The 16743-nt window shown below is 41.5% G+C and overlaps 1 protein-coding gene across 3 annotated transcripts in view; it reads right to left on the reverse strand.

Moving 5' to 3' along the window:
* Window positions 1-1068: 1068 nt before the first annotated feature.
* Window positions 1069-16743, reverse strand: part of acvr2ab (activin A receptor type 2Ab) — a 66909-nt gene continuing 51234 nt past the window's right edge. For 2 of the 3 annotated variants that reach the window (XM_030067310.1, XM_030067300.1), the window contains exons 5-11: window positions 16355-16498; window positions 14973-15116; window positions 11653-11798; window positions 10655-10769; window positions 9666-9804; window positions 8867-8997; window positions 1069-7738 (exon numbers count right to left, since the gene is read on the reverse strand). In XM_030067310.1, coding sequence (XP_029923170.1) covers window positions 7544-7738; window positions 8867-8997; window positions 9666-9804; window positions 10655-10769; window positions 11653-11798; window positions 14973-15116; window positions 16355-16498 — 1014 coding nt within the window. In that variant the 3' untranslated portion in view covers window positions 1069-7543. The remainder of the gene's footprint in view (window positions 7739-8866; window positions 8998-9665; window positions 9805-10654; window positions 10770-11652; window positions 11799-14972; window positions 15117-16354; window positions 16499-16743) is intronic. The other variant, XR_003929235.1, reaches the window with a different exon arrangement.

Here is a 16743-nt window from a genome sequence, read left to right on the forward strand (position 1 = left end):
CCTGTTAGTTTAAGAGCTGCTGTTTTAATTCTGGGTAACTTAAAGTGCTAAATAACACCCTCTTGCTCATTACACCACTTTATTGTCTGTTTTCATTACCGAGGTGAATTCTGTGGTGCTTCTATTCTCTCTGCGATGACGAGAATTTCCCTGATCTTGACCTTGAAATCTGATTTGAAGTCACGGCATTGCATTTTTTTCCTCGATCCTGAGAACTTTCAACTCCAAACAGAAAACCAAGGTTAATTTTTAAATAGTCCAGTGCTGATGCTCAGTTTACTGTCACTGACTGGTAATAATAGCACATCAAAAAGGTACTGAGTTCAGCTGATACTCATTTTGAAAATCAGTCTATGGATGTTCTACGTCTGGGTTAGGGTTCATCTTACGGTTAAACTGAATTAATTTGAAGAGATGCAGAAAACAGGCAAGTGACACGGTGTTCAATATCTACTTTTTGTCACCAAATAGGCGTCCTTCACTGCCTACTTACCTCACCAGTAATACAAAAAAGACTGAGGCACAATAACATAAAAGCCAATTTCAGTGGAGAGTTACCTCACAAGACGTAAGGTACATGGCCTGTAATTCTTACAATAATACATACGATTAATAAACTTAACCATTAACCGAAAGGGGAAAGGTTGAGAGCAGGTTTATGGAAAATAGCAAATCTAAGGCTGCACAATAAAACATCTCAGTGTAGAAACTGACATAATCTTAAATTGCTCATGATGAATGTGCCGTTAAGGTTGATGGATGTTTGTCTTGCTGCCTCCGTCTTGGCCCGGTCACCCTGGAAACACAGCATCCCCGTCCACATGGCGTTAACATACGGTACATCTTCGATAAATCTCTCTGCCTGAAGTTCAGTTGAACTTCTGGCAGCATTTTGGAACTGGACCCTTCGAATGCTTAAGATTATCAATGCATTTCCAGAGTATTTACAGTTTCATCTGATGCTCTTTTGCCAACAATCATGAGGAATCCATGTCAACACCATTGCTTAAAGGGGTCCTTGATCTGAATAATAAGGTTATTATGGTTAAATAAAAGAAAACATCACTATTCACAATCTAAAAACACATTTATTTACATCACGTGGATCACTTCAGCTGATAAAAACCATGGCCGGCTGGTATTAGCCGAGCATCTCAGAGTTACAGCGCTGACCAGAAATCAGTTTCGTCTTCCAGGTGATTATGAGTCCAAGGTTCCTGAACTTTTTTTCATGATAATGTAATGCTTTATTGTTTTTTTTTTTGTTTGTTTGTTTTGCTTTTATTTAAATGGCATTCAATATGATGTATGCTGATGCTAGCTGAGTAATGTGTGTCCAGTAGCCCATAAAACTGTAAAGCTGAACAACAAATATGATGATGTGAAATGACAGCGAATCTATAGATATATAAAGTATGTATCATGATAGAAAATTCATTTTAAAACTCCTCTTTTTTGTTGACTTTTTTTTTTTTTTTTTTTTTTACACAATTTAAACCTTTCATGACTCAGACCTGATCAAAATAATCTGCTGTACCTTTCCACACATGCTGGGGAACCCTGTGAGCGGCATTACCACCAGAGGCCCTGTTGACAGATCCTGGATCAGCGCTGCAACCGTGAGCGCCTTCAAAAATGTGGGGTCAAAAATGCTCGTAGTGTTTCTGTGTTACAATTTCAGCCTCAGCAACTCGACTATCTTGTGAGATGATTCATACAAGCAAACAAGACAGCCTTCGCCTGCGAGGTCATTGGAGTTCAATGTTTCCTCTATAATTCTTTGTAAAAGACTAAAGAGATTCTGATGCATAAATCCAGGGTTGACTTGGGATCAATCCAGAATGTAAGTTTCAATAACCTGACGTGGATGCTTATGACAAATGGAACTGGACTGTACACTCTTAAAGAGCTTAGAGGAACCTTTACGGGTGATTCGAACGACAAAAGCCAGGGAACCCAGGGAGGCTCCTTGAGGAACACCTTCACAAAGGGTTGAACCATCTTCAGACCAGGATAATGCTTCTTTAACTTGGTTCCCTCTGGATTTAAATATTTTCAGTGTTGCTCATTTTAGCTCAGGGGCATTTTTTACAGCAGGGCAGGGCTTCACTGCTGAGATAGTGAAGATAATAGTGATACATGAATGTAGAGGAAACACTGAAGTTCAACACGTACTTATAAAGACTCAGTTCATATAGTATATAGTGATACAGGTATTTATGTTCTCATGTCTGTACAGATCCTAGACTGCTTAAGTAGTTGGGGCAACAGGACACAATGTTTTCACTGATAGTTTATATGCACAGCAATGTGAGGTGCTGGGCTTGGGATGCCACAGTAGAAAAACGTAAAGCCCGCGCACTAAGAAACCCATTCATACAACTTCAATTGAAAATGTTTTCATTCAACATTTAGATTGTAGTCAAGTCACAATGACGCTGGTCTACAATTATGGCTAAAATGATCTTGGCTATTTTGCAAGATTACAATTTGTCTTGACGATTTGAGGAACAAAAGTACTTTTTGTTGACAGCATTGTGTATTTTAAACCACAGAAAAAATTCTTAGTGTTTCAGGAGTAAAATGGCTCAGTTGGCTGAGGCAGTACCACATCCTCAGGTTTAAAATCAGCTTGGGACGATGGTCGCCTTTAGCTCCATCATCAATTGTCAAGTAAACATGATAAAAATCTTTTTTTTTCGTTGATTTCATAAGTGTGAAAGTCTCTTTTTGTGTCCTTTGGCTGGACTGTAAAGTCATCTGGCCAGTTCAATGCCCATGGAGCAGATTCATGGTTCAGTGTCTAGGTTTAAAAAACTTCACCAAATGCCAACTGTGGTTATCAAAATTGGTATATATGATGATAGCCCTCGATTTAAGTGTTATAAATAAAAAAGAGGTGTATGAATGGAGCTCAGAGTGCTTCGGTTGTACTCTTTTCCACAGCGACAGGGCACAATCACACGAAACCAGCCAAACGCAAAGCCCTCTAGAAGTTACACAGGGCCGGGCTCAATTCATCAAAGTACACACAATACTGGAATCCAGGAGTTTGAAGAACATTCATTCTCGGTCATATGTCCATAGATTGAATAGAAAGAAGCACGGTACAGTTTATAACTTTTTTTTTTTTTAAACTTTTGAATTCATGAAAGTATTTCCTGAATTGAAACTGAATACACCCCTGTCCCGTCCCTCCCCAACAACAACAACAACCTTAAATCGTTGCCTACTCATCCAACTTTGAGTTGGCATCTGACCTCTGATCCCCATAACCTCAGGCCTGTAAATTAAAAAATAAATACAATATATCAATATGCAAGGTCACGATTAAGAAAAAAAAAATGCTACAAGTTATTTGTGTATGTGTACTGAAAGTTGCTCCTGCAGTTGATCCTACAGAAGAGTAGGGTAGTTTGCGGCACTGGTTGCATATAACTCGCTAGAACTGAGAAAAGCATAGTACTGAATCCCTGAATGGTATTTGTGATTTGGGTCGGTTTCCCAGGCCTCAGGTTAAACCCGAGCTTAATACTGAATACGTTCCACCAAACAAACGCTGGCACTTTTTTTTTTCGTTGCTGTGACTAATAGATTCATTTCTACCAGCCACTTTGGCAGGGAAGCAACAACCACTTGGAGGCTCTTTTCTTGTTCTAAAAATCCAGTTAGCTACTGAAGTAAAAGTGAGGAGTGAATTTTATGATTTACCAGACACCGTGGACTATGGAGAAAAAGTCAGGGCTTGTTTGTTCCTTTGCTTTAGCCTTACCGGGACACAGACTGGGCAGGTTTTACTCAGAGAGGCTCCCTGTGTAGTTGGACTGGGCCATCTCACTATTTTCTTTGATGAAACATTTTGATATTTGCTTTGCTTTGCATTTTAATTGATGTAGTGATAGAAAAATTATACTGTAAATGCCAGGATACTACCTGAACAATATTATAGGAATAAAGTACTGATTATTGTTTGTGAACACTGATAAAAATGACCAAATCATGATGAAAATAAGGTAAGGATTCATTATGGCTTGACTGTAGTGAAATGAAATTGCCAAATTCTCATATAGTAAATACTATTTGAGAAACAATTCAGTGAGGTTAGTATGGATATTACTACCTAATAAATGACCTGATTATCTCCAATCTCACAACTGAGCTCAACAGTGGTCAAAGAGGTATTAATCTCTGATTGGGTAGATCTGATTTTAAACTGCGACCTGTGAAACCGTCCCAAAGCTTGAGGAGAGACTGCAGGTCTGCCGGCACCAGTGTTTAATGTCCCTCAAAGGAAATAAAGACTCAAAATGTCATCATTGTGTTCACAGCAATGACAATTACATCCGTTTTGCCTGACATCTACAAGAGTAACTGTTATGGACGCTTAGAAATGGCACCAGGATGAAAGAGGAAGAGAGATACCTTGTCTCCACTAGCCTAACTGAGATTAGCCGTGGCACGGTTTGGTTTGTTTCTCCGTTGATTGCCCAGCTAGCCAAACAGAGGGATTTCAAATACCTGAAACTGGTGACAATTTCAGTTTTTCTTGTCTAAGTTGGTTATTTTAAATTGAACACCACTAACTGTTTGGGTTGGGTCACACAGGGAATCATGTACCTGGCTCTAAAGCCAAATCGAATCACTGGAAAACTACTTAACCAGAGTAAAAGTTAGACCAGGTTTGGCAGGCTTGATTCTAGACAGTGGAGATGTTTGCTAGTTAAACAGGTCTTCTGCAGTTAGTGCTGTCAAAGTTCTCCCAGGTTCTAGATACAGTGAAGATGCTGACAAACTAAGAAGTGTTGCAGGATTAGTTTTAGACCATGCTTAGACTCACTCTGAAGACACTAGGGAGCTTCAGAGTGAATGAACCAGTTGCCCAGGGTAAAATCTGGCCAGAACTGGTTCTAGATACATTACAAGTGCTGGCTAACATGTTTGTCATCCAGGGTTAGTGTTCAATCAGGTTTGGCCTGGTTCTTAAGATTGTGGAGATGATGGCAAACTAGCCAGCCGTTCAGGATTAGTGCTGCACCAGGTTTTGCCTGCTTCTAAAGACAGTACAAACACCGGCTGACTAACCAGTTGTCCAAGATCAGGATTAGACCAGGTTCGAACACGATGTAAAGATAATGGACACTATGGGACACCGTGAGGGTTAGAGTCAGACTGTGTTTGGCTTGGCTGCAGAGACGATGGAGATCTGGTCCTGAAGACAGTGAAGACACTGGCTAACATGCTAGCCTGCAAACTAGCTGTCTGAGGTTATAGTTGGCCCAAGTTGGAGATACTGGATAACTAACTAGTGTCTAAGGTTTGGTGTGGTTCAGAAGATGGCGAGGATATTGGGTAACTAGTTCACCATGGTCAGGGTACCAGGTTTGGCCTAGTTTTTCTGACAGTAGAGATGCTGGCTAACAAGGTTGTCTGAGGTTATCCCTGGACCAGGTGTGGCCTGGCTGTACTAGCATTGAAGACAGTGGATGACTAACTAGTCCTCCAAGGTTTGGCCTGGTTCTGAAGACAGTGGAGATGCTGGCTTTGAGCATGGGAGGCCACAGCGCTGGTAAAACCCTGGCCAGTGGAGACGAGGCCAGAAAGAGAGAGGAGTTAAGAATCAGCGAGAGGGGGACTCTTCAAGTCAGAGAGAGGGGGTTGAGGATGAGGAGGAAGAGGAGGAGGCTGTAAGGAGGTGGCGGGTGGCAAAGTTTCCTGAGGCGTATCAAAAGAGAGCTGAAACTCTTGATAGTAATCCAGAAAGATGGGCGCAACCTAATTCAAAAGCAAGCTGGCTCAGCGTAATAAACAATCTAGATTAGGGCTGGGTACCACTGGAAATTTGGTCAGTGGCGATACCGCCTTCAAACCTGATACCACTTTTAAAACCAACTTGGATACTTCTATGTATTTCGTCAATCTGTTGTTGTTCTTTTCCGAATAGCGTCAGACCACACATTATTCATTTCCCTAAATAAAAAATCCCAACTCGACTGAAAAACCTGTTTTCCCTCTGTAAGAAACCGACAGTCTTGAAGCGTTAGATTAACTTTTGATGCTTTGTAATCAATACTGATACTTAGAATCAATGCTGATATAAAACAGGGATAGCAAAAAAGGTACCCAGCTCTAAGCCAGAGCATATAAATACATATTTTATATATATATATATATATATCCAGATCTTACGGCCAAAAGTTATGCTCATCGTCGATAGGCATAATTACTCTGCTGACAGTTGACACGGCAAACCAAAACAGGAAATCACTTTGAAAGACATAAACTTCATCATGGGGGTATGCTTTTGTTTTCCATTATCAAAAGTAAATCGCCAAAATAAGAAACATAAAAATCAAGTTAAAACAAAATCAGGTTGAAACAACAACAGTAGTAAAAGTTCTTTCTTTTAAGAGTTCTTTTTTTTTTTTTTTTTTCAGTCACAAATCAAGGTGGAGCAGAACAGTACTAAAAGTCAGATTAAGAACCGGGGAGGGAAAAAAAGGCAGAAACACTGGTTTTTACTGTGTTCATGGCCATGTATAATCGAGGCTGAGTGTACTACATTACCCATGAGTGTCGGAGCTGACAAGTTGATTGTTCAGATGTCATGGATAGCCACGGTGGTAGATTTACAATAGAAACTGTGAGCTAGAACTGTGGACAGGGAGAGTGACTAATTTAAATTGCGTCCGTTTGAACTGAGGTATACCTGGTTGAAGGAGGTTTATGGTTTTTATCATTATAATGCTTGAAAATGGACCCCCTCCCCCTTTCCCCCTCACCCATTTAAAATAAGCTTGATTACCAAGTTGTGTGGGTCCATAATACACTATGTACAGCAGCATTACACTATAAACATTCAGAAGCCGTTGCTTATTGGCAAAACGATAGTCAGTCGTTTCTTCAAAAACGCACACGAGAAAACAGCAAATGTATCAAGAGCAAGCAGCTCTTGTCTCTTTTTTCTTCTTTTTCTTTCTTTTTTGTTTTTTTTACACTGAAATGCACTGAGAGTCAATTCAAATTTCTCCACGTCTTCTCTCTCCGTAGAAAACCCGATCAGAGGATGTCGTCCTCGTGTATTTGTATGTATGTATATAAAAACAATACATGGTAAAAGTGTTTTTTTGTTTGTTTGTTTGTTTATTTACTGAGTGTTTTTTTGTTGTGTAAGTCGTCCCAGCATGTCAGCGTTGCCGCTTGGCTTGGCGATGCCGTTTTGTCGTCGTAATAATAATAATATCCTGAATTGTTGAATTGTTTTCTCGATGAAAAGAGTTGCAACCGTCATGTTAAAATCCTCAGGCACACATATCAAAATGAGGTGGAGAGCAACTAATGTGGTGAGGTGGGCGCAGGGTCTTTCCTGAACGAGAGTAGCGGCCTGCACTAAAAAAAAAAGAAAAGAAAAGAAAAAAGAACAACACAAAGAAAAGAAAAAAAAAGAAAAGAAAAGAACACTACGCCAACCAACCAGGGTCGGCTGTTCGTCCGCACGTGTCGATCCAATGTGGTTTGGCGAGCAAATCCGGGGTCGATTGGGCGATCATAGGCTGGACTCCTTGGGCGGGAGGTCCACGTTGGTCACCATGGTGACGACGGTGACGATCTCCTCGGGGCCGATGACGGGGGCATGGCGCTGCATCTGGCCGATGCGCTCCTCGACGCAGCCGGCGGACAGGCGAGCCTCAGCCTCGTGGTCCCAGCAGTCCTCGATGGTTTCGCACAGCATGGCGAGGCCCTGAGGGACGCCGGCAGACAAACGTTAACGCAAAACATCAACAACAGTTTTTTTTCCTCCATGATATTTCACATTTTCCTACAGAATGTACAATTATGCAGCTTTACACTAGATTATACTTCTAAATAAGAAAATATGCTCAGATGAGATTCTGGAAGGGAAGTAGTTCACCAGCCAGAATGACGAATGCCATTTGTAGGAGACGCTGGAGGTTATTGGAGACTTTACATTTCATAAAACAAGCACACCTCCAGAATAAAAATACCAACTGCCCTTATTTTCTGAATGGACTCTTGTGGGCAAGAGGAGAACTGGGGAAAACAGGTCAAAAACACATTTTTATGGGAATCAAATTTGCAATTTCAAGATGTCTGCAGGTTTACAGAAGCCACATTAAACACTGGAATTGAATAATAATCAAATTTAACAGTAAAAACACAGAAAGAATCGGTCAAAGCCATCCTATTTCTAACCAAAGGCAGATAAAGAAATAAATTAATGAGTGAATGAATAATTAGGACAAAATACAATAAAATAAAATATAACACAATAAAGACCATTTTAATAAAGTAAATTAAAATTAAATAAAATTAAATTAATTAAAATAAATTAAAATAAAATAAAATAAAATGATAAATGGGCAATTTAAGAAAAAGGGACAACAAGAATTAATCATTCAGTGACATGTTGTCTAATTATGTTTACTGCAGCAGATGTGATGTAAACAAGTCTATATTTTTTGCATGTCCTGTTCTATATTAATCTGAGAGCGGACATGCATGTGGGTAAAACTTAAAAGAGAAAAATAAAGCTAACCAACATCTGCTGGTCCCAGTCTGACCTATTTAGTTACAGAATTTCAAATGAAACTGAATTAAAACATTAACCCGTGACACTGTGGTGAAAAAATGACAACACAATGTAACTGGATTTAAGTTTTAACACGTTTCAGGACCTTAAAAACAGACACTTAAAGTCTTTTCAAGGATCTGCAGACTCCCCGGTGTTTGGCCCCAGGTTGTGTTTCAACAGCGAAGGCTATGCTAGTTACTGCGGGAATCAAACCCGTGACCTTCCGGTTACAGGACGGGCGCTGTGAGGGAAAAGGTCAGCGGGTCGGGCGCTCACCGCGTGTTTCTGCCAGCAGTCCCGCAGGCAGGGCCGCAGCTTCTTGTGGACGACGACCTCCTGCATGTCCTCCAGAGACGGGTGCTGACCCACCTCCTCCTCAAACGGCAGCATGTACTCATCCACCGGGCCTGCGGGGCGGGCACACACACACACACACACACACACACACACACACACACACACACACACACACACACACACACACACACACACAGACACACAGGGTCAAGTTCGCATTAATTAACACCATGCAAGATGCCGCTGAATGTCAGTGTTTCAATGTGTTTCTATTTGTCCCTAATTAAAACTAATCTGGAATAATGTAACACAGCACGGGCAACAACCCTGGTGTTTGTGCTTTTACCTGCATGTGTGTGTATGTGTGTCAGTCTATACCCGTGTGTGTATGTTGTTTATGTGTGTACATGAGCGTTCTTGTGTCTATGTCTATCTACCCAACTATCTATCTAATGGTTTAAGACGTATTATTTTATTTTCTACCTCTGCTTAGTTCATCCAAAAATTAGATCCTGATACTGGCGGAGTAGAAAGGTAATAAAAAAACTGTATCATGGTTATGAGGCCATGTGGAATGCCTCTCGTCCAATCACAGTGCAAGTAAAACAAAAAATTGATTTAGAGGGACAATATAACTGTTCTAAAAGTTCATTACACCAAATGAAACTGGAGAAAAGTGTAATTATCTCATTTATATCCCACTGAAAGAAGAGAATTTTGATTTCACAGCACAGAACTGTGTTAAATGAGATGTGAATGAGGCGTGTGCCGTCCTCACCGTCGGCGGCGGTGCATCGAGACGCGAGCTCCCACAGGACGAGGCCGAGGGCGTACATGTCGATACGCAGGAACGAGTCGCGCTGGAAGTTGATGGCGCCCTCCAGCACCTCCGGGGCCATGTAGCGCCGTGTGCCCACCTGCAGGACAGAGGTCAGAGGTCAGAGGTCGGCGTGAGGACAAGGACATGAAGAGAAACAGAAAAACAAACAAACAAAAAAAAAAAAAACTGAGGGATAAGAGACAGCATGGACGGGCTGAGACGGCGAAAAGTGATGCTGGTCATCGATGGACGTTGTTGCTTAGCTGGCAGTTCATACATCAAGCTAAAACAGCACAGCAGGTCAAATGACTGTATTTCAGCAAAATGGGATTTCATGTTTGTTTTTTGTTTTTTTCTTTTTTAGTCCCTGATTAATCCCTATAGAAATCTGATTCAAATTAAAGAATAAAAAATATAAGGTTAGAGTCAGAAATCAGGGTTAAACCAAAACTAAACTACAGATGAAGCTTATTTTTTGTGTTATCCAATCAATAGTTTGATGTTATATCTGCCCATTTTCCAACACACTCACACACAATCGCTAAGAGCTAGAAATGGTTGAATTAATTTTCCAAAGTTTGCAGGCCTGTTATGAAACTCTCCTGAACTTTCGTGTCAACAAAGGCCCACACTGAGGCCTTTGTTGGGTCTTTTCCCAGCTAAATACTGCTGAATGTCAGCGAGTGACATTCAATAAATCTGTAGGTGACCGGCCTCTGTGTGGGTTCAGCCAAAATCACAAAAAAAAAAAAAAAAAAAAAAAACTTGCTCGCCACAGCCTCATTATTTTATCAGATTATGAAATATCAAATTATTTCTAATCTATTTGAAGAGCAGCCAGTCTCTGATCCAAAATATATTCACTGTGAACACAAATAAAAAGGGCAAAACAGAGCCGTAAGTTAAACGTTATAATGTTTTAGTTGGTGTGTGACTTGTTACTGCACCTGTCCATGTGTGTCTCCGGCTGATTTTCCGGCCTCAAACTTCAGGGCGAGCCCGAAATCGGCTATACAGGCTGTCAGGTTACTCTTCAACAGGACATTCTTGCTCTTAATGTCCCTGGGAGAAGAAAAGACACAAGAAAATCAGCGCTCTCTCATTAAAACTGTGGGAGTTATGTGCTTAAAAATGACCTGAATAACCTAAACCTTAATAATACTCCATTATTCAGCTACATTTTGGCAAGAAAAAAACTAGCATGGTCATTTCCAGCGGGGTCCCTTGACCTCTGACCTCCAGATGTGTGAATGAAAGTGGGTTCTCTGGGCAGCCACGGCTCTCCCCTTTGCAGACACGTCCACCTTCTGCTGATCCCATGCAGTTTGGGCCACAAACCCTGCAGTCCACATGTGTTCTTGTGGCCTGTTGTAAAATGGTGTGTTTGTGCAGACTGGGGCCTAAACAGTCTTGGAGCTGCATCAGTTGGCTTTGACTGGAAAGCTGAGACTCTTGTGGATTCAATGAGCCACATTTGATTCATGTGTGATGATGTTCGCCCCCGTAGCAGCCACTTCACTGTATAAAATGACCTCTAGGAGAATCACAGCCTCATGAAACTTCAAAACCACAAACTAAAGAGCGAGACAGAGACCGTTCAGAGGACGTCTGATTTTCCAGGTAGACTGACAATAGACCGAGACACTTCTGCAACAAAACACTCACCATCCAGTCGGCGAAAAATGCAGTTCTTTCAGCAAGTTTTTAACACTAAATCAAAGCATGAATTTTTCTGTGGCGTTCGTCAAGGTCCTGGTGTCCTAATATGCTGCATCTCAAATTCATCTTCAGGTTTCCAGCTTTCAGATGATGTTTATTCTATCTACTGTTGACTTCTTATTTCTTCCTGACGATCCCCGCCCCCTGACTAAAATGGGTCTAACAGAGGGCTGGAATGGTAATGGGTTATTAACAAACTGATAAATGGTTGTGCCTGGCGTTGTACCTGTGAGCGATGGAGGGCTTGTGTCCGTCTTTGTGTCCCGGGATGTCCTCGTGCAGGTAGGCGAGGCCGCGGGCCGCCGTCTGGGCGATGTGGCACAGCTCGTTCCACGACACGACGTTGGCCTTCAGGTAGTCTGTGAGCGAGCCCTGCGGAGCCACAAACACCAGCTCTCAATGAGCATCAAAAGAGCCGTCTGAACATCCTCCTTTTTCAGCATGGAGGACGTTCGCCATTCATTTTCTCCACAGGTATTTCAGAACATGACGGGTTTCAAGGTTTAATATTGTGATGTGTACGAGGGCTGCATGGCTGATCAAAGAAGAGCAAAAATGACAATATGAACTTTGTCCATTTCCAAAAGGCTGACATTCAAACATCAGACCGGTGGCTGCCAAAAGGCTGGCAAATAAATGGCACATAGTAAAAAACACTTTCATTGCATTCAAAACATAAAAAAATCTTTATTGTTTGTGTATTTTAAATGGTTCCTGATGTCTGAAAACTCGTAAAACCCTGAAAACTCTGTCCATGTTCTTTACTGCAATATTCTGCAAAACAGACAAGACAACCTTAATTTATATTTTTAGATTCGTATATTTTCTGTCTGCTGATGCAGCAAAGCCAAATAGCTGCACGTTTGTTTGTAATTCTGACAAAGGCAATTCACCAGGTCAAGCATTTATTACAGTTGAATTTGATAAGTGTTTTTTAATCTTTACTTATCCAGAGAAGGTTTGAACATGCACGCTCTCTGTCGGGCAACACCCTGCTTCAAATTCAGACACACATTGTTTTTAATCCAAATTCAAATTACTGGCTTCATTTTAAGACGTACACATGTTAAAAGCTCATGTTAAATGTGCCTGCTTTTTATTATTGAGTATTAACATCCTTGTTCTTGCACATGTCCTCAACAAAATGTTACTAGGTCACTGCTGGCAAGGCCGCAGTCAGCTGCAGTTTCACGGAGAGACCAGTAGAGGGCAGAAAGCGCCTGCGGAAGCGCCCACAGCCGAGAGCTCAAACGGTTGTTGAGCTGTGATCTTAAATAAACGCTTCACTGCATCTGTGACACTCACAACCTGTTCATACCTGTTTTTAGTGTCGACAGCGCATCAGAATCTGCAGCTGTTTCGGGTTTGAAAAATCCGAGTACAGCTGGCAACTGCTTCTATCTGCGTGCTGAACGGTCGAGAGAGAGGCAGTGCAATTTTTTTTCTGGGATGTATGTAACCTACAAGGTGAGCCTCTACACACTACAGCCGCCCACAATCCTCGAGCGCAGAGCCATGTTATCAAACGACGGTTATAACCCGGCTGTCAGGACTCATAACAAAGCGAGATGCTGCACCTGGCGATATCGTTTTTATAGCCCTGTTACAGAGGCTTAGTGCAGTTTCACTCCCAAAATTTGACACCCACTTCTGCAAAATGGCCATGGAAAGTGTGTAGGTTAAAGCTGAAGTGACAAATCGCCGTAAATATCTCTGCTGCTTTCAAAATGTTTCTGGCAAGGGAGTCAATTGGGGCTGCAATTAATGATTATTTCCACTGTTTGTTTTTTGGGGGGTGAATTAGTCATTTAGTGTTTAAAGTGTAAAAAATAAAGCCAAAATAAAGTCTAATGGGAAATCAGCAGAGCGCAAACTAAAATGTCTTCAAATGCCTTCCTTAGTCTGACCAGCAGCCAAAAAAACCCGAAGGTATTAATTTTCTAAAGATATGAATGGAGAAAAAAAAGACAATCTTTGTATCTTAGCATTTTTTACATCATGAATGACTTTAAACTTTATTATAATGTGTTAATTCTTTGTAATTTTTCAATTCTTTTCAGCACAAGATTCAATTAAGTTTCTTGTCCGCTGACTAATGTTTGGTAGTAGAATTTTTCCAAAAACTAAAGTAATACTTGGGAGCAAAACCTTTCAGTTCCTCGTTGTTAAGCTTTTACATTTAAATAAAACACAATGCAGCACTTGTAAACCTGCCTGAGGGTTAAGTGGCTTACTCGGGTAATATTTTCAGGTCAGCGCCTCTTGCTTTTTCCCCATCCCTTCACCAAGTGCACCAACCTTTAATTTTTTAACCTTTATTTGCCCAGAAAAGGTCTGCCGAGCGAGCCGGGTCTGAATCCCTGGACCGAGTTGGGGAAATTCGAGGCAGTGAAGCGAACAATAAACACTCCTCGCTCCTTAAATAATGATGCTGGAAGTGCCAAGGCACTTTAGCAAGGCACTTAACCCCCCGCCGCTCAGCGACCGACAGCAGAGGACTGGGCTCGTTCTGGGCCGCTCACACGTGATGAATGTGAAGCTGAAGCTGCTGAAAAAGCTTTGGCAACCATCACTGGATAAATTTAGGTAAAAAAAAAAAAAAGAAAAAAGAAGGCAGTATATTGTGATTACAGAGATCCATACAATGCGATGGTTTCAAATATTCGTCCATTCTTTCCGATATTTATCTGCTGTCTCAGAAGTTTGTACATGAGTGGGAATGAAATTGATTGACTTCAGTATCATGATTCTTTTTTTATGATTTTGAAATCGATTTTTTTTTTTTTTTTTAATTATTGAATGGAGAAAGTAAAGAAACTAGACGACCTAAGGAATTTGTTGTTACCAAGCATGTCGTGCTCGGTTGTTGTAAAGCAGGTTTGGCGAGGGAAAAACTGGCATTTCTGTTTCCAGCAGGGTCCCTTGACCTCTGACCTCCAGCTGTGTGAATGAAAATGGGTTCTCTGGGCAGCCACGGCTCTCCCCTTTGCAGACACGCCCACCTTCTGCTAATCCCATGCAGTTTGGGCCACAAACCCTGCAGTCCACATGTGTTCTTGTGGCCTGTTGTAAAATGGTGTGTTTGTGCAGACTGGGGCCTAAACAGTGTTGGAGCTGCATCAGTTGGCTTTGACTGGAAAGCTGAGACTCTTGTGGATTCAATGAGCCACATTTGATTCCTGTGTGATGATGTTGGCCCCCATAGCAGCTTGACATCACTGTATAAATGACCTCTAGTGACCTCTAGGATAATCCCAGCCTCATGAAACTTTACAGCGACAAACTAGGGGATGATCCAAAAACCAAAACTGCGATAAATTGTAATATCTAATCAACACTTAAGAATAGCAATACACATCAAATCGGCACCCAACTATCGTGATAGCATTAGATTAGCACATGATCTCAGCCCGATGTTTGTCCACCTACTTGTGGTGGTGGGTCTCGGAGCAATACGTTCAAGAGCTCAGATATGGCAAAAAAAAGTCCATTAAGTTAAAAATAAATAAATAAATGAATGATTTGGCCGGTGGCGGGGTGTCGTACCTTCTCATGGTAGGCGGTGATGAGCCACAGCTCCATGTCCATGTTGTTGTTCCTCTTCTCCACCCCGATGAAGTGCAGGATGTTCTCGTGCTTCATGCCGCTCACACTGTAGATCTCGTACTCGTTCTGCCAAGACAGCTTGTCCTGATACAGAGAGACAGACAGAGAGAGAGAGAGAGAGATGCATGGTGGGAAATGTTCAGTGGCGCCTAGTTCACACACATTCACTGCAGTGTCCAACAAAACTGGCAGCCTCCTCACTGCGTTCTCCACAGACTGTCGGGAAGGAAATGTGCTGTGTTGCTTTACGGCACAAAGCAGCAAGAGGACGCTGTTGGTCCAGAGCAAACGGAGCTAAAGCTTCTAGAGTGTCTGGAAAAATCACTTCCAACATGTTGATCCTCTTCCAGGAGGGCGACAGGAAGCAACGGGACTGATGGGAAATGTGGACTAACAATATGATTATTATTAGATAAAGACTGACGGTCGACTGCACCGTGATCTGATTGGTTTACTGTCGTTATACCGAGGAATCGCAATTAAATTAACCATGATATACTGATTAATTATGACCATATGATATTGACAAAAATGATTTCTGAGATCAGTCTCACAATTTCAAAGAAGAAATCAGTTAGAACTCTGGCTTTATTTCTCAAAACGTTCTTCTCAGAAATTTAAATTTTTAAGTTTTTCCCCACTACTGGACCTCATCCTCTTCCAGAGATCGGAAGATGCTACAAGAAGCTTTAATTTATTATGTTCAACTTTCCCTAAAACATATATATATTTTTTACTTTTAAATTGCCATACTTCACCCAGTGTGAGTATTTTCTTAGCATTTCCATCCGAGACACAAGTTGTTTACATCCAAAATCTAAGCATGTTTTTTTTTTTCATTTGGCAACAGAAAGCAGAAATCAGTTATTTTAAAAAGTGTTGTGTTTCCTGTTGAGGAAACATGTTGGGGCAGGACATAATGCAGGAGACGGATCATTCCCAAGTTTAAATATCAGTTAGGAGAAGACAGTTAGGGATAGGTAGAGGAGCAAGACTTTTCAAAGGTTTTATTAGCTGAAAATTTTAATTTAGTCGCACTAATTCAGGCTGAGGTCACCATTTACAACAAACTGTTATAGGAAGTCAAAGTCAGGTATTAAAACAGATCATTGTTTCTTCAAATGAACTGTTTCTGCATTTTTCCTCAGTTGATACGCCAACTTATCCACCTCAATTAAGACTAAAAACATTTCCATTCAGATTTTACTTATGTGCCAATTCAAACTTTGCTGAAAATGGATGGAAACCCCAGCACAGATTCATCAACAAGTTTCTCTAGAGGGGTTGGAGGTCAGTGGGAGGCTAAACGTCCAGTCTGATACCTGGATGGGGAAGATCTTCACAGCCACGTATTCGTTCAGCAGCTGGGCCTTCCACACGCAGCCGAAGCGCCCCCTGGCTTTCACCTCGATCAGCTGCAGCGGCTTCTGTCCCAGGACGGGGGACGGGGGCGACGGTCCGGGGTCCTGGGAAGGAAAGAAAACAGAGCATGGTTGTTATTCTTTATCACATTTTTAATAGCACATTAAAGCAGCCTGGGCTTCAGAATAAAGGTGACCGGGCTTTTGGCTCCGGATCAACCCGTCTGAGGAGCTTAGGCCAGCAGATTCACTATTATCACTTGTATTTATAGCCTCGCTTTTATGTCTTTTGCCCCGTTGTTTTTGCACAGTATGCTGTGTTTACCTTCCCTCTTATCTTTTATCTCGTG

The sequence above is a fragment of the Myripristis murdjan genome, chromosome 2 (assembly GCF_902150065.1).
Source record: "Myripristis murdjan chromosome 2, fMyrMur1.1, whole genome shotgun sequence".
NCBI classification, from domain to species: Eukaryota; Metazoa; Chordata; class Actinopteri; order Holocentriformes; family Holocentridae; genus Myripristis; species Myripristis murdjan.